The 25,171-nt window shown below is 43.4% G+C and overlaps 2 protein-coding genes across 2 annotated transcripts; one reads left to right on the forward strand and one right to left on the reverse strand.

The window, feature by feature from the left end:
- Positions 1–481: 481 nt before the first annotated feature.
- LOC132583111 (vomeronasal type-2 receptor 26-like) lies at positions 482–8,911 on the reverse strand. The gene is made up of 7 exons (XM_060254780.1): positions 8,802–8,911; positions 8,168–8,459; positions 7,230–8,072; positions 4,709–4,835; positions 2,689–3,558; positions 2,013–2,072; positions 482–564 (listed from the first exon to the last, which is right to left on the reverse strand). The coding sequence occupies exons 1-7, from the start codon at positions 8,909–8,911 to the stop codon at positions 482–484; spliced, it is 2,385 nt and encodes a 794-aa protein (XP_060110763.1).
- A 3,417-nt stretch (positions 8,912–12,328) lies between these two features.
- Positions 12,329–24,917, forward strand: LOC132583112 (vomeronasal type-2 receptor 26-like). Its single transcript, XM_060254781.1, has 8 exons — positions 12,329–12,651; positions 14,531–14,822; positions 15,564–15,776; positions 17,236–17,377; positions 19,895–20,046; positions 20,552–20,677; positions 22,776–22,902; positions 24,016–24,917. Exons 1-8 carry the CDS (start codon positions 12,329–12,331, stop codon positions 24,915–24,917), a joined length of 2,277 nt encoding a protein of 758 aa, XP_060110764.1.
- The last annotated feature ends 254 nt before the right edge of the window (positions 24,918–25,171 follow it).

The following is a 25,171-nucleotide window of genomic DNA, read 5'->3' on the forward strand; positions in this document are numbered from 1 at the left end:
ATCCTGAAAAGCATATCCTATTTTGTGCCAGTCTTGTATTGTTAAAGTTTTACTCTCAGGAACCCACAGACAAATTTCTGTTATAGTTTTCACCAAATCAGAAACTTCAGATTTTCTAACAACAAGTCCTTCTTTGGAAAGAAGACAGTGTAAATATTTTCTGAGGCTGGCTTGGCCAGCTGATAAGGAACAACCCATTTTTTCAGGGTCTGTGTGCTCTTTACTTGACAAATCACTCCCACTGTAGGGATCCTTGTCCGGATGAATAAAATGTCTTTGAAGCGGAGTGGAGTGATTTTCAAGCACTAAATTAGCCTGAGCAGCACGTAACGTAGACCTCATCTTCACTATAGTGTGTGTGTGGTCTAACTTGACAAGCCAACTCACCCCGTTGGGACCTTGGCCAGGTGAAGTTCGACGTCGTTGGCCCTCGCCGGGCGCGAGGTGAGTGATGATCAATAAATCAGGTTATCTTGTCATGCTATCTCTTCTGAGCCTCCCTGAGGGGCACCAAAATGTCGTAATGCAGAAGCTGGGACCGAGTGCGTAGGTCCAGCCTATGCACTGGTGATAAGAGAGAGATTTACACCAAAAGAAAAACACACACATGCACACAAGGAGGCGCCTGGAAAAAGTTATCTAGTGCTGCGCAAATCAGTCAGAAGCTTCTTCAAAACTCAAAAACTCTTTATTATCTTCTTGGCACATTCTTAGTTCCTCCAAAGAGCCTTACAAAAGACAAAAGACCAAAGACGCTACAAAAGAAGAAGAACTCCTCCCAATATCGAGGGCTGCCTTTTATATCTTTCATGACTTCATAACATGCCACCTGTACCAGCCAATTAATTACCCTGTGCATTCTGCCCAGAGACAGTAGCTCACACATGCGTACAATAAAAACAACAGCAAGTTTCTTTGAGACATAAATCAAACTAGGCTGCAAAACATCCCGTCCAAGTTCTTATCTCTTTATGTTCCTCAAGCCTGCATTCCAACACGTCTTCTCTGTATTAAACTGAATGCCCACAGCTAAACTGGTGGCTACAGTGTCAACTGAAATCAAGATTTCAGAAGGATAAGGAAAAGGGTTTTTCGAATAAGCCAATTGAATTAGATCTTATTCTAGAGACTAAAAAGAAGATAATCTCTAAGGTGTATGATTGGTTACTCCAAGTTAAGATGCAAGACGAAGTTGTAAAAGAAGCATGGATCCATTGGCTGAAGGACTTTGGATACAATATAGCCCTAGATGAATGGGAAAAACTATGGAAACAGAACTTAAAATTAATAAAACCAGCAGATCTCAAAGAAAATGTATATAAATTGGTATATAGATGGTACCTTACACCAGACAGACTGGCGAAAATCTATCCCACATATTCAGACAAATGTTGGAAGTGCCGAGAAGCTAAAGGGTCGTTGTTTCACATTTGGTGGCAATGTAAAGATGCCAGAAAATACTGGACCCAAGTTAATATATGGATTCAAAAAATCTTGAAAATACATATTAATCATGTGCCAGAGTTGTATCTCCTGAACATTTGTAGACAAAACTTTCCTAAGATAAAACTGAAACTGTTACTGTACATACTTACTATCGCCAGAATACTTTATGCCAAGTATTGGAAGATTGACAGAATCCCTAATAGAGATGAATTTATTAACAAGCTGTTGGATGCCGCAGAATCTGATCTAATGTCCACAAGATTAAGAGATGGTAATGTTCAAAAATGTCAGGAGGAATGGGACCCTATATAAAAATGGGTTAAAAGTAAAGGTTTTGGCATGGAGTAACAATATTTTTTCTTTGTCTTTTAAATCCTCTCCATCTCTTAGTGTGTTTGAGTGGGTAGTTGTATAGTTGTTAGATTTATTATTGTGTTATTGTGTTTATTGTGTTTTGAATGTACTGCGCATTGAAGTGGTATGAATGCTCTGTGTTTTTCAATGTATTGTGCATTGATGTGTTCTTGAATGTTTTGTGTTTGTATTTTTGATAGTGTTGGTGGTACTTGTGTTTGTTTTATTTTTACTTTTTTTGTGTGTGTTATTTGTTTTTATTCTTTGTGTGCAAACTTTTTTTTCTCTCTCAATAAAAATCCTTTAAAATTAAAAAAAAAAAAATAACCCAAGGACCCCTGTTGTCATTAAGGGAAAGGGTCTGTTTAGTGTTACATTTATAGGTGTGTCTCTCTGACATCTACCTTTGCTGCCATTAAGTGCAAAAGGGTGAAAAATATTGTTGATGTTAAGGAATTGGATCTAATAAGTTGATGTGCCCTTAGAGAGTCTCAACCTCCAGCTCAAAGGAGGTCTTTCTTGTCTTTTTTCCCTTTTCTTTGTTACTTTGGTTATAAAGCCATAAAATAGAACTTAGAGCAATTTTGTCTTTTTCTCTTGCCCATTGGGGCTCAGCTGTCACCAGTCCAAGTCCACCCAGATACCTATTACATCCCACAACAATCTGGTGTTTGATTGTAGAAACCCAAGTCAATCCCACCAACCATAATTAGGAAGCAATAGCTTAATGTATATCCACTTCATGCATAAACTCGATTTTCCCCAGATATAGTCAACTTTTTGACATTATCCTTGAAATAGCCTTTAAAAGTAACACATTTAACAAATTGGGCAATGGAGTACCTAATTGTGATATTTATTTATTTCTCCTTGTCATTTGGTCCCGATTATTCATCTCAGGCCTCAACAAAAGGATATAGCATTTAGGGCAAAAGATGCAAACCAGTAAACCAGAACTGGAGGATAAGATGGAGAAGATCTCCACAATCACCATGGATTTCCCTTTGGTGCTTAAGTATGTTGGAACAAAGGACACCCAAACACTGCAGAAGACCAACATGCTGAAAGTGATTAATTTAGTTTCGTTGAAACTGTCAGGCAACTTCCTGGCCATGAAAGCCACAATGAAGCAAACAATTGCCAGGAAACCCATGTAGCCCAGGACACAGTAAAACATGAGAACAGAACCCTCATTGCATTCCAGTATGATTTTCTCAGAAAATGAGTGCATGTCCATATCTGAGAATGGAGGAGAGGTGCTTAACCAAAGGGCACATATACCTACCTGAATAAAGGAGCAGGAAAAGACTATAGAATTTGCCAGTCTTTTCCCCACCCATTTCCTCATCCCAGAGCCTGGCATGCTCACCATGAATGCCAAAACTACAGTAATAGTTTTGGCCAAAACACTAGCGAGGGCCACACAGAAGATGATGCCAAATGTACTTTGCCTGAAAAGGCAGGTCACCTGTCCCGGCTGTCCAATGAAGAGCAACGAGCAAAGGAAGCACAGAAAGAGTGAGATGAGGAGAAAGTAGGTGAGTCTTCTGTTGTTGGCTTTAACAATGGGAGTATTCTGATTCATCACAAAGGTTCCAAGCACCAAAGCTGTTATCAGGGAGAAAGATATAGCCATTGTAGCTAGGATGATTCCTAATGGTTCTTCATAAGAAAGGAAAGTGACACTTTTGGGAAGGCATTGGTTTCGGTCTTTGCTGGGATAGAGATCTTCTGGGCACTTTATACAAGTATCCATGTCTAGAAGGAGGGAGATAAGGAAGGAAAGGATGGGGGGGGGAGAGGGAGGTGATCATTTATTTAAAAAGGTCAAGGTAGTCCCCTGTGCAAGCACCAGTCATTTCCTACTCTGGGGTGATGTTGCTTTCATAATGTTTTCACAGTAGACTTTTTACGGGGTGGTTTGCCATTGCCTTCCCCATTCATCTACACTTTCCCCCCAGCAAGCTGGGTTCTCATCTGACCGGCTTCAGAAGGCTGAGTCAACCTCGAGCCGGCTACCTGAACCCAGCTTCTGCTGGAAGTGAACTCAGGTTGTGAGCAGAGGGCTCCGACTGCAGTACTGCAGGTTTACCACTCTGCGCCACGGGGCTCTTTGGTCATTTATTTACCTTTGTACTAGTTCTGTTAAAAATGAATATTAATGGAATATCATGGATATTCTATTTTGTATGGGCCATTTGGTCTGTATTTAACAACAAACTAATCTGCAGCCTTAAGAAGACAAAGCCAAGAAGAATAGCATCTGCTGACATACACATCGGCAGATAAAACATGGGTTATTTGGGGTGACTCAGAGATGCCTCAGAAGCCGACACAAAAAACCTTTCCAAACGCTAACATCTGCCACCCCCCATCCTGTACTCACCCATCCTCCAGCATCCTCAGAGTGGCTCAGAAAGCTAGCACTGTCAAAGTGGCTGCAAATGTTTGAGCTACATGTCAGTTGCCTCTTCAGAGTCTGGCCATGGCAGAGCACAAGCGAGGCAGATTGTGAACCCTCCAAGCCACCCCAAGCTGCTTCCAGGTTTGTTTGTTTTTTTACAAATAACTTCTCAGAGTGCATTTGCACATGTGCATATGTGTGCATGTGTGAATACATGCACATGTACATGACCACTAAAAATTTCCGAGAGGAAACCCCAAACCGAGCAACTGGGATGGCGCGTGACAGTCATCTGATCACACCCATGTCGCCCCATGGATGGGATGGGGACAGCTTGTGGGGAAGTGTGTGGATGCTTCAGGATGCCTCTATCTGAGCTGGCTCAATTTGGGTTGCCTCCCAAACTGTCCATCTGTTATCAGCGATCACGTGTCAAAAAAAGCAAATCTGGGCAGATTTTCTTTCTGCCTATGAGTCCAGACTGTTTCTGAACACATCACATACCCTTCTCATCAGAGAAACTTCCTTCTGGACATGGAGCACAATCATAGCAGCAAAATTTCTCTCCCTCCTTCCTTTTCCTGCTGGAGCCAGGATAGCAGTGGTTGTTGCACACAGAAAGTGGAAGAACCTGTCCATGCACAGACAGGGAGATGAATCTTGATTTTTTTTTTTTTAATCATGGCTGGTCTACAAGAAGAGGGCAACATGGCATGATAACACAAAGAGTTCAACTCGTAGTTGTGTGGTCAAGCAGTTAATACCTTTCTCCTTAATTATTGGGAAGAAAAGTTGAACCTGTGATTCATTTATCGAGGATGCCCATGACATAACTTAAGTGAACTGAAACAAAATATTCTGCTTCAGTCATCAGCAGAATATGGAAATATTTAAATGAGTGACAAAAGTGTTTCAGAAAAGAAATATGGGCCTCTTTGACTTCTAGCAATCAGAATGGGGAATAAGAAGATGCTGTGACAATTTAGAAGGATTAAAGTTCCATTTAAATGGGTTTAAAATCCTTTAAAATAGTTTGTGCCTTATATGCCCAAGTCATAAACCATCAAGTGAAAATATCAGGGAAGGAGTACATAAATCTCTTCCTAAACTAGAAATTTGGCATCAAAGAGACTGGGACACATTTATTCTGTGTAAGATTGCATATAATTCATATGATATCACTTACAACCAATATGAAAGACATGTTGTAGCAGTTTGGTACCCCTTATTCTTGTATTTCTCAGAAAATGGTATTATTCCAAAAAAATAACTACTATAGTAAGCTAATTTATTTTTGACTGTCTTCTTGTCAATATTACTTAAGCAATACAACTTTTAGCCGAAGTTATAGCTTACTGAAAACTGGATTGTATGCTTGTACTAACAAAACAATTGTAACAATATATATATCGCATTTTATGTATGCTGTTGAAATTATCAATAAAGTAAATATTTACTGTGGGAAAAAATCAAGGAAGGAGTGATAGCTACTTATTATTATGGTCACTAGACCATTATATATATATATATATACACATAAGTATACAAAATAAAAAGTTAAAATTGAAACCAAGTTAAAATACACTTTCCATGACCTATCAATACACAAAATCTAGCTGCCTGATAAGTAATCTTGGGATTCTTACTACATAAAAGGCAATCAAATCTAGCTTTATATGTGTAAGGAGCATTAAAAAAAAGGAATTCATCAGTACAGTAGGAAAGCGCAGGTGACGACAAAAAGTTAGTTGTCAAAATGTTCATCTGCTTCCTTGGAAACCAAGAAAGGGTTTATGTTGTGGGAAGAAAGCATCTCCACGTACATCTCACCTGGTTAAAACTTCTATGCCATGTAATTTGATCATCATGAAGGGCTAACTCTTCACCTGAAGGAGCCTGAAGAGACAGTCGCCCCACTTTTCTTTTAACAAATGAGCCATTTGGCAAGGCTACCCAGTTTGTGACATCAAAACCTGATAGTAATTCCCCATTTTCATCAAACCTCACGATGTCTCCAGCACTATTGTTGAATGAGATGATCTTGAGAAAACGATGGAACTAAGTTAAAAGGGGGGGGGGGATACGGGGAGAAAAGTTTTAAAATCTTTTACCATTGGGGCTTGAACCTGTAGCTCAGCTTAGATTGAAATCAATCTCTATCAGATTTTACAAATTGCCTTGCATCTCCATGAGAAAGGTGGACTAAGATGATGTAAATAAACAGTAAGTTTTTTTTTTTTTTAAAGCATCATTCATTTCTTATGTCACTAAAGCTAATGCATTTGAAAACTGAATGACCATGATTCTGGAGAATGTAACTAAACAGATTTACAGTTCAGAGTTGTATTCATCTCTGAATATTTATTATTATCAGGCCTCAGATTCAGCAGGAGCTCACAGGAGCACAGCTCCTGAACCTTTCTGAGGTTTCCCCCTCCTCCTCCCCACCTACCTTGTCCATTGAATAGTAGGTATAGCTGCATAACAATCCCTGGATTAGGAGAGCGGGCAGCCAGCCAGCCACCAGGAGCTTTGCCACACCCCCAGCAGCCCTCACTAACCCCTGGAGAAGCCCGCCCCACCCTTTCTCCACTTCTTATGTGATTTTGGGCAGTGGGTGGCTTGCTGGTCTTTTGACCCACACGTGGATCTCTAGCTAGCTCAAGCAGGCCTCACTCGCCTGGGACTCTCCTTTCTTACAATGGGTTGCTTTTGATTGGGGGGGGAGCATATGCCAATGAGTTATATTAATAAGCGCCAACACTTATTTTTCTACAAACCGACTTACTATTATTATTATTATTAGTAGTAGTAGTAGTAGTAGCAGCAGCAGCAATCAAGTCATGAGGTTTTTGATGCAAGAGATGACCAGAAGTGGTTTGCCATTACCTTCTTCTGGCCCCAACCCTGTTCTTCCTTGGTCTTCTCACATCCAAATACTGACCATGACCATATCTAGCTATCAAGTGATGACAAGCTCAGGCTTTCTGAGCTAGTCTGTACAATTGGGTCTTTGAAGTAATACTGCCTGCCATGGCTTTCCATTCTGGAAATCCGGAATCCTGAGTTTGGATTTGGACATGTACATTTCATGCAAAGCATGAGCTGCTGCATAGACAGCATTGTAGACATTGTAGCTGTAGCCAGTCATGCTCATCTCAAACAACACCCTGGGAAGGCTCTCCAGCTTCTCATCCCCAGTGCAGACTTTTTTATATTCCACCTGAGTAGTAAACGTTTTCAGTGAACAGCTGAAGGCTTGTTCCCAGAAGTTCTGGATAAAGCCATCTCCTTTTGTCCAGGAAGGTCTTATGACCTGAAGGAATTTTTGGAATCCTGGTGGCTGATTGGAGTGAATTGTAATTGAGAGGGCACCGTGGAAAGAGTCTATATTCCAGATCCTTTGAAGAGAGACTGATTCGAAGTCCCAGTGGGATGTAATAATCCACACTTTTCCTAGTGGGGGTAAAGAAAACATGGGGGCCTGAAACAATAGTATTCTCAATATGGTCATGACTGAAGGTTCTCCATATACACAACATACATTGGCTTTCCCATCCATGAGAACTGGGTACCATTCCCACTGCATTAAAAGCAAATTTACAAACTCTTCCACGTAAGCCGGTTTTGGTAATTTTAACATGAATGCAAAGCAAATGCTATTCTTGGCTAGGATTGGTAGTATTGTCTGCAAAAACTTGTCCCCATAGTCATCATCCACAGTCAGAAGCCCAACCCAAGTCCATGTAAAATAGAGCAGTAATCGGACAATCCCCCAGTACTGGTGGGTTTCACTTGGGACCATCTGGTACAAGAAATGGAAGAGTGTTTTCTCTTCATGCACTTTTGAAAATGACCCATAAGCAAGCTGAAAGAAAATATGTAAGTATTTTTAATATATTTCAAATTTCAAAGAATTATTAAATATATGCCATAGTGGTATTTTCCATATGTGTAGCATACCTGTGGAGCCTTGTAGATGGATAAAATGGTGGCCATACTGACAGATGTTCTGGACAAAAATCCTCCAATGACAGCTATTAGATTTTTCTGGGTAACACACTTGAAGTTGGGGACAAATCTCTCTTGGGTGGAAAGAAGGGACAAGATGGCCTTGTAGGTCATCCTTGCAACATAGTAGCTGTTGAGGATTTGGAAGCCCAGTGTGTTGTTTGGTAAAAGTTGAGGATCCCCATTAATCTCATTTACAGCAAATACCAAAGCCAAGACATGCTGATAGTTCTTGGTTATTGAACTGCAAAGAGAGTTATAGGGTATAGAAAACAACAACACAAAGTGCATGTATACTGTTCAACCACCCTGGGCTTTTTCTAACTTTAATTGTGCCTTAATTAGCTTTTTGTTCTACAGAAACATAAGGTTAGAAGACTGTTACATGATGCTAACCTAACTCATAACTCTTGTTCATTGCTACATGAGGTAGATTTGAGTCCACATCCCCCCACCCCCGGCAATTACAATCATCCAATATCAGGAACCCAGATTGTCACCTAGGAGCCTACCATAATAAAACTACAGACTGACCCTGCAAGTAACACTTTCACACGCCCGCTTATCTCTCACAGTTGTTGGTTACATCCTCCTCCTGGTGATGTCCTTGCTCTGCTCAGGAGGCGCCTGGGAAGCTAGCTGCGCACTCTGCACTTCAAAGACCTCGTGGGCCTTTGATACCCAGGAGACATTCATCCTCTCCCCCCCCCCCTTGTTACTGTACATGGTGTCAGGGTTAGTAGCAAAGGACTTTATTAAACATTCTGGTTAGTAAGCAGCAAGTAATATATTCAGCAAGCAAATGTATAACTTCAATGAAACAAGGTCTGACACTATTTTCCACAGTGAAAATAAATCTACTGATAAATAAACAGTGCACTGCTGCTCAACAAACTCCTCTTAGTGGTTATAATCTTAACATGTCACAGAAAGCACAAAAGCATTTCCTTACGCAGGTTCTATCAATGACTGGGTGGGTTGTTCTCTGAAGGAGGGTGGGTCACTCACATAGAAGACCTGAAAGACAATTCCACCAATGACATGGTCTCCTGGCTGATAAAATTCATAAGGAATTGGAGTAGGGTCATCCCGTGCGGTGCAATTAATAGAACCCGTCTCACATACTGTATGATGCAGCAAAAGCAGCAGCAACATTAATACTAGCAGCATTCTGATGACAAAATTCCATTCCAAATATCAATGTGTCCCCATCTACTGTATTCTTTCATTGGTATCCATTCTATTTTGCTGCAGACATCCCTATATGCCAATTGATTCTGTGGATGGGCCGGTTTCAAGGCTGGCATGTAAGCAAATGTCTTCATCCTGGGGTCCTGCCTTCACATACATGATTCGTTCCTCTTTGTATGATCTACGAAGTTGTGGCTCAGTGGTAAAACACCTGTTTGGCATGCAGAAGGTCCCAGGTTCAATCCCTGGCATCTCCAGTCAAAAGGACCAGGCAGTAGGTGATGGGAAAGACCTCAGCCTGAGACCCTGGAGACTAATGGAGAAGGGCTCTGGCTCAATGGTAGAGCATCTGCTTGGCATGCAGAAGGTCCCAGGTTCAATCCCCAGCATCTCCAATTAGAAGGACCAGGCAGTAGGTGATATGAAAGACCTCTGCCTGAGACCCTGGACAGTCACTGCAAGTCTGAATAGACAATATTGACCTTGATAGACCACGGGTCTGATTCAGTATAAGGCAACTTCATGTGTTCAAGTGTTGTAATGTACTCGATGATGAGACGTGTTGAAGGCAACATACTTTATTAGCTGGTACATCACAAAAGAGCGAAACGCGGGCCGGGTCCTGCTTTAGATACAATACCCGGAACAGCCCTCCAACTGGCCCAGTCCAATCCTGGCCAGTCAAACTTCCCGCAACAGATCTTAATTGGCGGAGTACTTTCACGCGCTATACCCAGTGACCAGGGAACTTCCTCTGGTCACCTCTGCCGCGTCGCAGTACTTCCGGATTACATTGCAAGACACAACACTCCTCCCTCCCTAGTTCAAGATACATAGTCCTTCAAGAAGGCCGGTGCCCTGCGTTCCCGCGTTGACCTCCTCGGGGTTATTTGGGGCATTGGAGCTGCTACCGTGGAGGGGGTATCTTCTCGGGGACTCGCCACCGGTGGCTGGCTGCCTGGCTCTGGTTGCTGTTCCAGAACCGCTAGTCTGGGTGGGTCGTACTCCCCGCTGGTTGGCCCTTCTGCTCGCGTCGTCGGTAGGGTCGGCGCCCGTGGGGCCGCTTCCGGGGGTTCTGTTGCTAGCTCTCCCCCGCTCCCGGGGGTTCTGTTGCTAGCTCTCTCCCCGCTTGGCGGAGTACTTTCACGTGCTACACCCAGTGACCAGGGGACTTCCTCTTGTCACCTCTGTCGCGTCGCTGTGCAATTGCTCTTATATTCTTTATATTAATTGTTAATTTAATTTCAAGCAAGTCATTTTTTTGACAGCAATTTAGCTCAAAGAGATTTTTGCATTTAGGAGATGCATAGGACTCGCTGCTTAAAATCATACGCTTAAGCGCCTTTGAGCTGAATTGCTGTCAAAAGAATGGCTTGCTTGAAGTTAAATTAAAATTAACAATTAATTAACAAGAGTATAAGAGCAATTGGTCATCTAAAGAACAGCTTGTTTTCAGTAATATATTGTAGAGGGCTATAGGCCAGCAAACTCCAGAAGGCGTGTGCATCTGGTTTTAACAAATAAGTTTGGACTGGCTCAGGCTCCTAATACAAATGGAGGATTGGCTACATCAGGGAGTGTGGCCTAATATGCAAAGGAGCCCCTGCTAGAATTCCAAGCTCTTAGAGGACTGGCTACATCAGGGGTGTGTGGCCTAATATGCAGAGGAGACCCTGATAGAATTCCAAGCTCTTGGAGGATTGGCTACATCAGGGGGTGTGGCCTAATATGCAAAGGAGCCCCTGCTAGAATTCCAAACTCTTGGAGGACTGGCTACATCAGGGGTGTGTGGCCTAATATGCAAAGGAGCCCCTGCTAGAATTCCAAGCTCTTGGAGGATTGGCTACATCAGGGAGTGTGGCCTAATATGCAAAGGAGCCCCTGCTAGAATTCCAAGCTCTTGGAGGACTGGCTACATCAGGGGTGTGTGGCCTAATATGCAAAGGAGCCCCTGCTAGAATTCCAAGCTCTTGGAGGATTGGCTACATCAGGGGTGTGTGGCCTAATATGCAAAGGAGCCCCTGCTAGAATTCCAAGCTCTTAGAGGATTGGCTACATCAGGGGTGTGTGGCCTAATATGCAAAGGAGCCCCTGCTAGAATTCCAAGGTCTTGGAGGATTGGCTACATCAGGGTGTGTGTGGCCTAATATGCAAAGGAGCCCCTGCTAGAATTCCAAGCTCTTGGAGGATTGGCTACATCAGGGAGCATGGCCTAATATGCAAAGGAGCTCCTGCTTGAATTCCACCCCTGCTCCCATGTGACTCGGTGACGTTATCAGTGCAGGGGGATATGAGAAGTTAGCCTTGCCTAGGGCACGAGACAATCTAGGGCTGGCCCTGCTGAACGATGAACTCTTTGATTGCCACACACGGATGAGGCAACTTGTGTTTACCACAACCCAACCCTTGCCACTTAGGGCCAGCGCTCTCAAGTGGCATCTCCCCAGAGAACCGGGCCTCTGCAATTTGAGATAACTGTCACCATTCTTCCAACTGCAAATTAGAAGCCTGTGAAGTGACTTCGGAATAAAGTTGGTTCCTAAAGGTGGCTCTTAAGGCAGATGACACCAGAAGCACAGGCAGCAATCCTAAACCAGTCAACTTTCAAGAAAGACCCAATTTATGGAATAGGTCTTAATCGCGGGAAAGTGTTCTTCAGATTGTAACCAGAGAGGCAAACTCCTCAGACTCTGGGAGGCAGCTGCTGCCTCTCACACGCGGTGATTGAGCAACATCAACCACAAAAGAGCCAGCAGGAGTTTAAGGACAGCCTAAGAAGCATATGGAATAACTGTCCACGCTTTCCTTTGCTACAGGGTGCTCCCATCCTACGGCACACTTTGTTACCGTTCAGAGCTGCAGATTCCCTGCCTCCCCAGGTTTTGATGTGCAGACCTTCAGCATGTGCCGCTCTTTTGCAATATGTTGGTGATCTTCATGTGTTTCTGGGAGCAGAAACAGTATTCCATGCTGTTGAGGGACATGGAAATTGATAACAGGAAGGAAAGGCTTTTCATTAAAGTGCTGCTAGTGCTGTTGCTGCTGCTTTTACTGCTGAAATACAATGTGGGCAAGAAGCATTCCATTAATTGCGCCACAGAATTAATGGACCCTCTTCCTATAGCTCATCAATTTGCTCAGCCTGGTGACCTCGCCATTGGAGGGATCGTGTCTCAGGTCTACCTAGTGCATGAGACTCCTTCTTTTGAGAAACAGCCTTCGCAGATGCTGATCAATGAACCTTTGTAAGGAATTTCTGGTAGTACATTTTACGGTTGTGCGATCTACTTTTTAATTTTATATGTATGGTTTGGCTATTAATTTTACTGTTCTGGCATTGTGGAATAATATACATTTTCGCAGATTTAAAATCTTCCTATTTGTATGCTACGATCTAGTACTGTTCTTTCTATTTTGTCACTTTCCACCATAGCTTTAAACATTTTCTGAAACAATTAAGTCTCTTGGAACGCAGCCATCAACAGTAATGCACTCCTAAATTCACTGGCACCATTGGATTAAGAAGGCTGTAACCGTGTTTAATATTCCATTGTTAGTTAATTCATATCGTACCACTCTTCCGTTAGATTTATTCTGGCAGAAAATACAGTGGTGAGACTCTTCTATTAAAGAGGTGGGTGGCAGGTGGAAACTTATGGCAGAGAGATTTGTGTGGACTCCGAGATTCCAAAACTTTTTAAAAAAGGGTTTTAAGATAGTTCACTGAGTGACTGCATAAAAAATATTAAAAGTACTTCAGCCACACACAATATGATCTTTCTGGGGCCATATAATCACATCTTTTGGTTTGGAATATGTGAATCAACTACCAAAATATACAAGAAAATTCAAATGGTTATATGCTCAGCATACAATGTAACAGTTAGGGCAAGAATATTGAATCCCATCTCTTATTCGTGGGGAGATTATGACAGAAAATTTGGAAAACATACATGTAGGTTGATACTGATATAAAACCTCATATATTCCTTGTATGTTATAGGACATATTACAGAAATGCAGATAAGCAGAAATCTCCAAAATACTCATTTATCCAAAGTTTCATCATTCCATTACATGAGACCACCAAAATCATTTTTGCGAGGAGCCCTCTCCTTTTATTTTTCCAATGAGTTAGGCAAGAGCTGTCTTTCAACAAATGCTTTCTGTTTACTGCCTTCCAAAGAGGTAACACTAGTTTTTTTTTAATTTTAATTCTGGCACCTGACTCATAAGAACATAAGAGAAGCCATGTTAGATCAGGCCAATGGCCCATCCAGTCCAACACTCTGTGTCACACAGTGGTCAAATATATATATATATATACACACACACACACACACACACACTGTGGCTAATAGCCACTGATGGACCTCTGCTCCATATTTTTATCTAACTCCCTCTTGAAGGTGGCTATGCTTGTGGCTGCCACCACCTCATGTGGCAGTGAATTCCACATGTTAATCACCCTTTGGACTCATGGAATCCCCTTGCCTTTGAGGTTCACCTGGCACTTGAATTGCTTTCTGAAAAGTGCCAGGAAAAAAAAATATATATATTCAACAATGGGTTCACGTGACATTAAGGTTTAAAAAAAAAATAGTTTGGTAAAAGGGCATGTGACAAACTGAGGGATATTCATGCATCTCTAATGCAAAGAGAAGGAGCCCATTAATTGCCATAGGATAGTTTATTAATCAAGTATAGAATGATGACCAAAAGCCAGAGGCAAAATATATTATATCATTCGTCGTTATGTTAGGTAGTCCCAATGTGCCTTTAACATCAGTGTCTGAAATAAGGTCATTAAGTCTGGGGGGGGGGGGGAGTTTATGACTTGGATGGTCAAGTCAAGTTTATTGTTACAGTCAGCAACCAAAACACTTCAGAAATTCATACAAAGCGTATGTATTGATACTTCAATACACTTTAGTGTTAAAAAGCCACAGAGCTCTGAAACAGGTCTGACAAATGAGAGAAAAAAGAGCATTCAATATAGAGAAATCGGTTTTGGTAATTGAAGATTATCAGAAGTTTAACACACCATTCAAAGAGCTTTCTGATGCTGCAAGGTATAAATCAACTGTTGATGATTCTCTGAACATCTGGTGACTCTAATTACAGATCAAAGCCAAAGAACTACCAGCATATCTTGGCCTTGGCATTTGCAATAAAAGAAATTAATGAGAATCCCCATATCTTACCAAACATAACACTGGGGTTCCATATCCTCAACAGCTACTATAATGCAAGGATGACCAATAAAGCCATCCTGAGTTTGCTTTCCACACAACAGTGGTGTGTCCCCAACTTCAAGTGTGCTATTTTGAAAAACCCAATAGCTATTATTGGAGGACTTGATTCTGAAACATCAGTCAATATGGCCACCATCATAGGCAACTACAAGATGCCACAGGTAGGCCATACAGAATGATAGCACGTTATTCGCGCACAATGGAATATTCTGTAGTAATTCATCAGGAAAAAAATACACTTACATGTTTTCTTTCAGCTCATTTATGGGTCCTTTTCCCCGGTACAGAATGATGGAACTCCGTTCTCTTCCTTGTACCAGATGGTCCCAAAGGAAGCTTATCAGTACATGGGAGTTATCAGTTTATTTCAGCATTTCAATTGGAAATGGATTGGGCTCTTAGCTGCAGATGATGACAGAGGTGAAAAGTTTTTGCAGACTATGGTACATCTACTCTCTAAAAATGGCATCTGCTTTGCTTTCTCTCTGAGATTACCAAAACTTACTTATCTGAATGATATGACAGATTCAATTTTAAGACAAGCAGAATTGTTTTTGATTGTTTTTGAGGACAAAGCCAGGGTCTGCTTTGTTTATGCAGAACCTCCATCCCAATTTGTTTTGAGACTGTTGCTGTTTCTAGCACCTTTGAGTTCATTCCCACCTTTGCATAAAGTATGGATTGTTACATCTCAGTGGGATTTTGAATCAATGTCCTTTCAAAGGATATGGGATATAGAAAGCTTCCACGGTACCTTATCCTTTGCAGTTCACTCTAAGCAGCCACCAAGATTCCAACATTTTCTTCAAGCCATTAACCCTTCCTGGGCGAAAGGAGATGGTTTTATCCAGAATTTCTGGGAGCAGGCATTCAGCTGTTCATTGAAAGTCTCCAACTTTCAGGGTGATAGTGAGAATTTTTGTACAGGTGAAGAGAAGCTGGAAACACTTCCTTGGATTTTGTTTGAGATGGGCATGACTGGCCACAGCTACAATGTCTACAATGCTGTCTATGCTGTGGCATATGCTTTGCAGACCATACACCTATCCAGATCATACCACAGACAACTGTTAAATGGAGAGCAGATGGTGGTTCAGAATGTACAGCCATGGCAGGTACGCTATACAATGAAGCCTTTCCACTTTCTGAACTGAATGCGTTATCATGTTTCTCTTAACTTTTATGCACAAGAAAGAAAAGTTTCAGCATTTTAAGAAAACAATACTAGTGACTATATGATGTAATCTGAATACTGCAAAGCCCACAACAGTTCTCTTGTCTTTTTCTCTATGAATTAGCTAAATTGGTTACTCAGGAACATCACATTCAACAACAGTGCTGGAGACACCATGCATTTTAATGAAAATGGGGAATTGAGAGCTGCTTTTGATGTGACAAACTGGGTCATTTTCCCAAATGGCTCCTTCATTAGAGTACAAGTGGGAAGATTTGATCCTTGGGCTCCTTCCGGCAAAGAATTAACCATTCATGACAATAAGATCATATGGCATAAAACCTTTAACCAGGTGGGACACAGAAGCAGTCACTTATGGGTGAAGAACTTGAAAAGAATTCTTTTTTCTCCATCGTACTGCCAATACTTGAAGCATGGGATGTCCACAGTCCACCTTTAATCTCTTGGGTTGGTTGCTCAAGGTCACCCAATTCCTCTCTTTCCTATAACCCACATCTCACATGGATTTTATCCATGCAGGTCCCATGATCCCCAACATCAGCTCTTGGGTAGTCAACAGGACTCTTCCTCCACTTTTCAGTATTGGAATAGCTTGTTGAGTCCCATTCCAAGGCTGCAATCCTAAGGACCTCTTCCTTGGGTTAAGCATTTCATTCTATCAATGAAATCCCTCATTCTTCCAATGTACTTTATGAATAAATGTTCCTGAGGTGGACTTGATTCACATAGATGTTGCTATGGTCATGTGTGATATTGACACAAAAAGTATAACTGTTCAGTTGGCCATTTTCTCAGTATGTTTGCTTGCCATGACGGGTCTAACATGACATCTTGAGGTACAATGGACAAGGAACCAATATTTAATTAAGGATTTGCTGTTTATATCTTTCTTGATGATGATGAAGTCCTTCCATATTTGAATGACATGCTTTAATTCTAGCTTGTCTGAATACCTCCTTAGGTTATCCTCTGTATTGTTTGGTTTCACATGAACATCATAGCTGCTGTTTCTTCTTCTCCTTAAGAACTGCATATATGGCAAGGCATGCTTCACATGTTTATGGTATCACCTATTACATCTTTATTGATTATCCATAGCTGGCCTTTGTATGCATATATTTTTGGCATATTGTTTCACATGGGATCTACAGAAAACCTGTACTTTATTGTTCTCATCACAGCTCAAAATGAACATTTATGCAATTCAGCCCCCTTCCCAGCCGAGCGGCGATCGCTGCTAAGGCTGGGGGCCGTCCATTGCCTCCCTGGAAGGATTAAAGCAATGGAATCATCCAATATCTGGGTGGGGGCAAGGCGCGGCCTTAAAAGTCCGGCCCTGCCCCCAGTTGCGCAGTGAGAATTTGCTCTCGGACGGGTAGCAGATCGTGTCTGCTGCGTCCGGAGCAGTCGGAGTGGCTCGTTGGGAGCTGGCAGTTAACGAGGGCAGCTTCGAGCGACGGTTTGGCTGCGGCGCGATCCACGCCGTATTTTTGGGAGCATCGGTGGTTTCCTCTGTCCCGGGTGAGCCGAGAGCGTAGAGCTTCGGGGTGATGTTTGCTGGGGAGTGGAGGCGAAGGCGCAGGCTGATGTGGGCCTTCGGCCCTGGGGGAAAACCATCAGGGCTTTGTGGGGCCCGGGCTGTCTGGATTTTCCCTATTAGGCTTGGAAAAGGGTGGTTTTGCCTGCCCGGGGGGGGGGGGGAGGGTGTTCTCTCACTGGCACCAACTTTATTTTTTTCTACTGGGGCCTAGTTTAGGCCATAATTGCCTGCAACATGGAGCCTAAAAAGGGCCAGGGGAAGTTAAAGGGAAAACAGCCTGCTAAGAGGCCTCCCAGGAGGCCTCCCCCTGAACAGCTACCGTGTGAGGAAGGGGAGGATGTACGGATTAGGCAGGCCATTATGGAGTGGCTGGCTGCCACAGAAGAGGCAAGAGGGGTTGGCAGCCCTTCATGGAGAGCCACTGGGCTCATGGGTTCGGGGAGAGTGGCCACCATATTATTCCAAAAGGAGGTGATCGCTCGGCTTTCTGTTTTGCAGGGTGTTGACGGAAACAGTGGTGGTTTGGGTAAGGTAGTGCTGCCGGAGGAGGATCAGAGGGATGAGCCTGATGCAGTAGTGGTAGTGCTTCCTGGGGTTGAAGGTCAGTTACCTGCACGGCAGCAGGGGGTGGTATGGCCATGGGGTCCTTGGGGTCCCAACTTGGCAGGTTGTTCTGGGCCGGCTGTGGGGTCCCAGGGTTTAGGGGCTACTTATTTTGGGGTGGGGCCCCTGGTGGTGTGGCAAGCAGTGTCAGGTACGACGTCAACGCAGGCATGCAGTTCAGCTGTGGCGCCTGCATTGAAGGGTGCGTGGGTGCAGTGGTGTCCGACTCCGGTGGGAGCCGGCCAAGCTAGTGACATAGGACCAAGCGGACAGGTGGCAGCGGGGGGTGTTTTGCCATGGGGATGGCTGCAGGCTCCTACCTTGTTGTCATCTTCGCCCCCACAACAGAGGGGGATTTGGGGGTTTCCATCTCACCCACCAGTCCCTTACAGTATGGTGGATTTTCACGCATTGCCATTCAGAGACCCTGCCATGCCTCTTGGTGATCATCTTACCGTTGCCACTAGGGAAAAGATTTTAAAAGGCGAATATATAGATGTGTTTAGCCTTTTTTATAGGGAATTGGAGAAGAAGTCTGACGAGCTTGATGAAAAGAAACTGAAGCAAAGAAAAGTGGATAGGACATGGTCGAACTGGCTTCCGGGCTTTCTTATCTACGCAGGGGTTATAGCCAGGACCCAGCTATGGCAGGCCGCCCCCCTTTTCCAGTGCTGTGATATTATATACAGGGCTTATAACAACTTTACTGGAGGGGCGTGGCTTCAGTATGATGAACAATTCCGCATGCGGGCGGCGGTTAATCCTGGCCTTCTGTGGGACCAGATTAACCAGCAGCTGTGGCTACAGCTTATGGCACCTGTGAAGCCAATAGCGGGGGAGAGATCTGATAGTGGACACCTCGTTCAGAAGACATCGACTCCTACTGGCTCCCGCGCAACTGCGTGGCAGTCGGTTCAGCTACAGCTGCTTTGCTGGGACTTTACCTCCCAAGGCACGTATGCCAGGAAGGCTTGTAGGTAGAAGCACGAGTGCCCGCTTTCTGGAGGGCCTCATGCAGTCATGGCCTGTAACAGGTCAAAACCAAAGGGAGCTAACAAGAGGCCAAGCGGGGGGGCGGGGCAGCATGCTGCTAAAGGGGCCCAGCCCCATTCATCTGAGGGTTCTTAGGGAGTTGTTGATGGATTATCCAAGTTTGGATGAGGCACGTTTCCTTTTGGAGGGGTTCTCCTACGGGTTTAGAATTCCTTATCAGGGTCCACAGACCCCATTTTCTTGTTCTAATTTGCGTTCGGTTAGGGGTTTAGAGCATATCGTTAGGGCAAAAATTAAGAAGGAGTGTGATGAGGGTAGAGTGTTGGGCCTTTTTGCGACCCTTCCAATTCCAAATTTGCGGGTGTCCCCCTTGGGGTTGGTGCCTAAGGAAGTGGCTGGCGAATTTCAGTTAATTCATCACCTTTCTTATCCCAGGGGCCGATCAGTGAATGATGCGATCCTGGCTGAGCTTTGCTTGGTTAAATATACATCTTTTGACCGGGCAGTGCAGATAGTTTGGTGGTGTGGAGTGGGGGCGGAGCTGGCGAAGTGTGATATTAAGTCAGCATTCCGTTTACTCCCGGTACACCCTAGGGATTTTGAATTGTTAGGTTTTGCTTTTGAAGGGAGTTACTATGTAGATAGAGCGCTGCCGATGGGTTGTTCAATTTCCTGCGCCACTTTTGAGCGGTTTAGCACATTTTTGGAATGGGCTTTACGAGCTCAAACGGGGGTGCAGGACACGGTGCATTATCTGGACAATTTTCTTTTTGTGGGCCCCGTGGGTTCCGGGCAGTGCCTTCTATTGTTAACGGCTTTTGAGGGGTTAGCCAAGGAGCTTGGGGTACCATTGGCTCGTGAAAAAAAAACGGAAGGCCCAACTACGGTTTTGACCTTTTTAGGTATCGAGCTCGATACTGTGCGCCAGTTATTCAGGTTGCCAGAGGAGAAGCGGGAGAGCCTTTTGGCTCGAGTTAAGTTAGTGCGGAGTAAGCGCAAGGTCACCCTCCTTGAGTTGCAGCAGTTGATGGGTCACCTGAACTTTGCATGCAAAGTGATGGCTCCCGGCAGGACCTTTTAAAAGCAATTTTGTGATGGAATGGTTGCCCTGCATTTACCGCATCATTTTACCCGGGTTACCAGGGAGATGTGCAGCGATTTGGGTGTTTGGGAGTCATTTTTTAAAGGATTTTAACAGCATTTCCTTTTGGTGAGGGGATATGCTGTTGGAAGCAGAGCTCCAGATCGTCTCAGATGCTGCCGGTACCACAGGTTTTGGGATTTATTTCAGGGGGCATTGGTGCGTTGAGCAATGACCACATGAATTGTTGGGTTCCAAGTTATGTTGGAACCTGTCTTTCTTGGAATTTTTTCCTATCGTGGTGGCTATCCACCTTTGGGGTGATAATCTTGCTAATCACATGGTGTATTTCTGGTGTGACAACATGGCAGTGGTACATGTTGTCAATAACTTGACATCTAAGTCCCCCCCAGTGATGCAGTTGGTTAGGGCATTTACTTTGCGCTGTCTGAAGTTAAATATCTTGTTCTTGGCAAAGCATGTTCCTGGCATTTGTAATGGAGTGGTGGACGCCCAGATGGTGCGCTTTCGCCAGTTAGCTCCAGAGGCCGACCTGTTTCCCATGCACATCCCAGCAGAATTGTGGCAGATTGGAGGCATGAAGGTAGCCGGGCAATCCACCTCGCCATAGCGCCCAGCACTAAAAGGTCGTATGACTGGGCGGCTAGCCAGTTTGTAGCCTTCAGGGAAGGGGCCAGGTTACCAGAATTATGGCCTGTTCCAGTCGACCAACTGTTGCAATTCTGTTTGGCAAAGGGAGCGGGGCCTCGCAGTTAAATCCATCGGGGACAGATGGCGGCATTGTCTTTTTTGAGTAAGGCACACGGGCATTTGGATGTGACTAAGGATTTTTGGATCCAAAAAATGTTAGAGGGTTGGTCCTGAGAGTCAGGTCATCAGGTTGACGGCAGACAGCCAATTTTGCCATCGATCCTCTTGGGGCTTCGTGCCACTTTGGCGCTTGTTTGTGGCTCCGCTTATGAGGAGGCGCTGTTCCATGCAGCTGCATTGATGGCCTCCGCAGATTTTGGTGATACATCTGGGAGAGAATGACTTGGGCTTGATGAAGGGATAGGCCCTTTTGATTCAGGCCCAGGAGGATATTGCCTTGATTGGCAAGAGGTGGCCGTGCGTCCTTATCCTGTGGTCGGCCATGTTGCCACGCTGGGTGTGGCGGGCAGTGTGGGACCCAGCAGGTTTGGAGCATGCTCAGATTAAGGCCAATAGGGCCTTGCGAAAAGCCCTAAGTAGTGGGCTTGGGGGGTATGTGCCTCATCCTTTCATTCAGGCTAGTCTTTCAGAATTGTATAGGGAGGAGGGTTCTGTCGCTTGTATGTGAGAGAAGTGACAGCTTATAGCACATGCTGTAAAAGTGAAACTAGAGCTAGAGGCTAGATGATCTTGATGACAGCAGGTGGCTGGGTGCCAGAGGTATTGCATCAGCCAGAAGCTCAGTCAGCATGACACAGCAAGATGCTGATTGGCTGGTCAATGTATAAATGTACAAAGACACTATGGTGTGTGTGGGTTAATGGAGTTGGTGTTGCAGCGGAGCATACTGTCGGAGAGAAGAGTGATTGGTGTGTAAATAAATGTATATAGTGGTTTTACAGCTACTGTGTACAATCTTCATTTTTGCGTCGCTAAGAATCACCCTCTTGGACTCTAAGCGCATCGACAGGTTCATCTTCCAATAAAGGGCAATGAAGCCTTTTTGGCTGACTTGCGGCAAGGGCTGGTGCAGGTTTTGGGGTTGGTTTGGATACAGTGGCCTAAGCAGAGGCTTGGCACTGTCAGTGGCTGTTTATTGTTGGGAATATGTTTTGGGGATTGGTGAGCTCCCGTAGCACCGCACCATTTTTGGTGAATGGCCTCCCTGGGGTATCGTTAAGCTGTACGGCCCAAGGTTGGCTCCAGGGAGCTTGGGGATCCTGTCACATGGTGGTGTCCACATTCCAGGCTGTACGGCTTTGGGGATGGTGGAGCCTTGGTGAGCGGTGATCATGTTGCTGGGCCGGCCGGGTCTGAGCCGTTGGTTTGGCTCATACCCGGGGCTTTGGGGGCTCACCCATTTTCAGGTCAAGGAGGTGGTCTGGCTTGACCCCTGGCTTGATCTGTCCGCATGTTTTTTGCTCTTGCCATTAAGTTAATAAAGTGGCCCTTTAATCCACCTCTGTGTCTGTCTCATTATTCCGACTGGGGAGGCAATATGAGTACTTCTATCTAAGTATTACTATGCATTGGGACTTGAAGGCAGTATATCATTTCAGGTTTTGTAGTCTTATCGATGTTTTCCCCCAGTGTTGGGCAATGCACTCTCAACAGTCTGCAACTGGACTGAGTGATCATTATCCAATGTGTGTGAAAGCAGACTATGTCTTGTACATCAGTAATGTGTCACATGTGAAATTCAGTTTTGCGCTAACGATTTGCCAAAGGAAAAGTAAACTGTGTTTTTTTTACCATTTATTGACTTATTTAGATATAATACTCAGGATTTTTCTACAAAGAAGGTGTAGAGCAACCTAAAACTTAGTCTAAGGAAGGACAACTAATCTATGGTCACCCATGGAAGAACATGATTTTAAAGCTGAATTTTTAGATCTTAGTCCAGCAGTATAGCTCCAACACAAAACTGGCACAAGGATTTGCTGCTATTACCAAGGCACCAGGGGCTAACATCTCTATCTGTCTCTGGACAGGTGGTGCCTTTTTCTCTTTGCAATGAAAACTGTCATCATGGATATAGAAGACAAAAGAAGGAGGGAGAGAAATTTTGCTGTTATGATTGTGTTCGTTGTCCAGAAGGGATGATCTCTGAAAAGAAGGGTAGGAGACATGATAAACTATATTCTCTAAATATGATATGTTTAAGTAGAAGAATGTAAAGATAATCCATACATTATGTGATCAGGAGTGTCTGAGGACATCTGCCACATCTTACATTTCTTACTCATTAATAAGATCCCCATATGTTCCACACTAATAATGATCTAAGACCATCAGGTTTCACTGTCAGACATTTTTCTTTTTCTTTCCCCCCCAGAATGCTACAGTTCTATGATTCAGAAATACAGTCCTTAATCAAACTTTTATAAATTATAGCCCTCATTGTGGTGCCAGAGGATGAAATTGTTTGTTTGTTTGGTGTACCCAGTAAAGCTTATTGTCCTCCCTCCCTTGTGTTCTGTTTGTATATTGAATTATTTGTATATTTTAAATGTTATTTTAATGGTCCACATATTTGTTTATTGTATTTTATTAACTGTTTAGATTACCCTGCCCTGTAAAGATAGGGCTTAGGATGGTATACAACAATTACAATTGTTGCAATTGTTGTTTTATTATTTTCAATATTATTTATTAATTTATTGTTTTTGATTTAATGGTGTTTTAATATTGCTTTATTATGAATATTTCATATTATCAATGTTTTGATGTTTGTCAACCGGGGGAATTGTATTTGGATGGATGTAGAAATGTTTTAAGGAAAGAAATAATAGTATTTTCACTTTGTCATTTTTTGAAACAATACTGATATTTTCCTAAGTTGCCATCATCCTTATAAAAGCAAAACACATTTAGAAAACAAGCAAAATTGGTCAGACTGCTCTTTACATATTTAATTCATCCAGAATCAATCAAATGGAGCCTCCAATATGGGGAACAGAACTCTGATTCAAACAAACTCCAGTCTATTCAGCTGCCATGATTATCTGTAGTGAATATGATATTTATGATACCATTCATTTTATACTGCCAAAGGCTATTACGATCAATCACAAGTAGATAGACCATAACTTTGTTAAATAATGAGTTCTTTCAAAAATCAAAAAATCATTCCCATATCACAGATAGAGAGACTTATAGCTTAACAAAGTCCACATGGTAAATGTCTTGAAATATTTTAACAGCTTGTTGGTTTTTTTTTCCTTTTTGCAGATGCAGATATCTGTGTCCAATGTCCACAAGGTCACTATTCCAACCATCACCAAAATCAATGTGTTCCCAAAACTATAAGCTTCCTTTCTTACAAAGAAGAATTAGGTATCACCCTAGCTACCTTAGGTGTTTCCTTTTCTCTGATCACAGCATTGGTGCTTGGGACATTTATGAAGCACCGGAACAGTCCCATAGTCAAAGCAAACAACCGAAGTCTTACCTATATTCTTCTGTTCTCTCTTTTTCATTGCTTCCTGTCTTCTTTGTTTTTCATTGGGCAACCTGGAAAAGTGACCTGCCTTCTCCGATATGCAACATTTGCCATCATATTCTCAGTAGCCATTTCTAGTGTGTTGGCCAAAACCATGACTGTAGTTTTGGCCTTCATGTCTACCAAACCAGGATCTAGGATGAGGTCACTGGTGGGTAAAAAATTAGCTTATTCTGTTGTCCTTTCCTGCTCCCTTGTTCAAGTAGGCATTTGTAGCCTTTGGCTAAGTACTTCCCCACCATTCCCAGATATAGACATGCTCTCCATGAATGAGAATATCATACTGAAATGTAATGAGGGCTCAATAACCATGTTTTACTGTGTCTTGGGCTATATGGGCCTCCTAGCTATAGTCAGCCTCATTGTGGCTTTTCTAGCCAGGAAGTTACCTGACAGTTTCAATGAAGCCAAATTTATCACTTTCAGCATGTTGCTTTTTGTTAGTGTTTGGGTGTCCTTCATTCCAACTTACTTGAGCACCAAGGGGAAATCCATGGTGACTGTGGAGATCTTCTCCATCTTAGTCTCTGGTGCTGGCTTACTGGCATGCATTTTTTTCCCAAAATGCTATATCATTGTTCTGAGGCCTGAGCTTAACAACAGGGGATTCTTCAAAAACAGGAAAGAATAACAATGATACAGATCTCTATTCTTGTTTGTCTGTATTCAGTTTGGTGTAGTGGTTAAGTGTGCGGGCTCTTATCTGGGAGAACCGGGATTGATTCCCCACTCCTCCACTTGCACCTGCTAGCATGGCCTTGGGTCAGCCATAGCCCTGGCAGAGGTTGTCCTTGAAAGGGCAGCTGCTGTGAGAGCCCTCTCCAGCCCCACCCACCTCACAGGGTGTCTGTTGTGGGGGAGGAAGGGAAAGGAGATTGTGAGCCG

Source organism: Heteronotia binoei, chromosome 15, assembly GCF_032191835.1.
Source record: "Heteronotia binoei isolate CCM8104 ecotype False Entrance Well chromosome 15, APGP_CSIRO_Hbin_v1, whole genome shotgun sequence".
Lineage (NCBI taxonomy): Eukaryota > Metazoa > Chordata > Lepidosauria > Squamata > Gekkonidae > Heteronotia > Heteronotia binoei.

Coding starts and splice junctions, on each gene's coding strand:
- LOC132583112 (XM_060254781.1), top strand. CDS start 12,329: ATGTTGGTGATCTTCATGTGTTTCTGGGAGCAGAAACAGTATTCCATG. Junction 15,777..17,235: donor AGAATGTACAGCCATGGCAG/GTACGCTATACA, acceptor TCGGACGGGTAG/CAGATCGTGTCTGCTGCGTC. Junction 22,903..24,015: donor GATGATCTCTGAAAAGAAGG/GTAGGAGACATG, acceptor TCCTTTTTGCAG/ATGCAGATATCTGTGTCCAA.
- LOC132583111 (XM_060254780.1), bottom strand. CDS start 8,911: ATGAATGTCTCCTGGGTATCAAAGGCCCACGAGGTCTTTGAAGTGCAG. Junction 4,836..7,229: donor ATGGAAAGCCATGGCAGGCA/GTATTACTTCAA, acceptor GTGCATGGACAG/GTTCTTCCACTTTCTGTGTG. Junction 2,073..2,688: donor GTTGAGGCCTGAGATGAATA/ATCGGGACCAAA, acceptor AAAAAAAAGTTT/GCACACAAAGAATAAAAACA.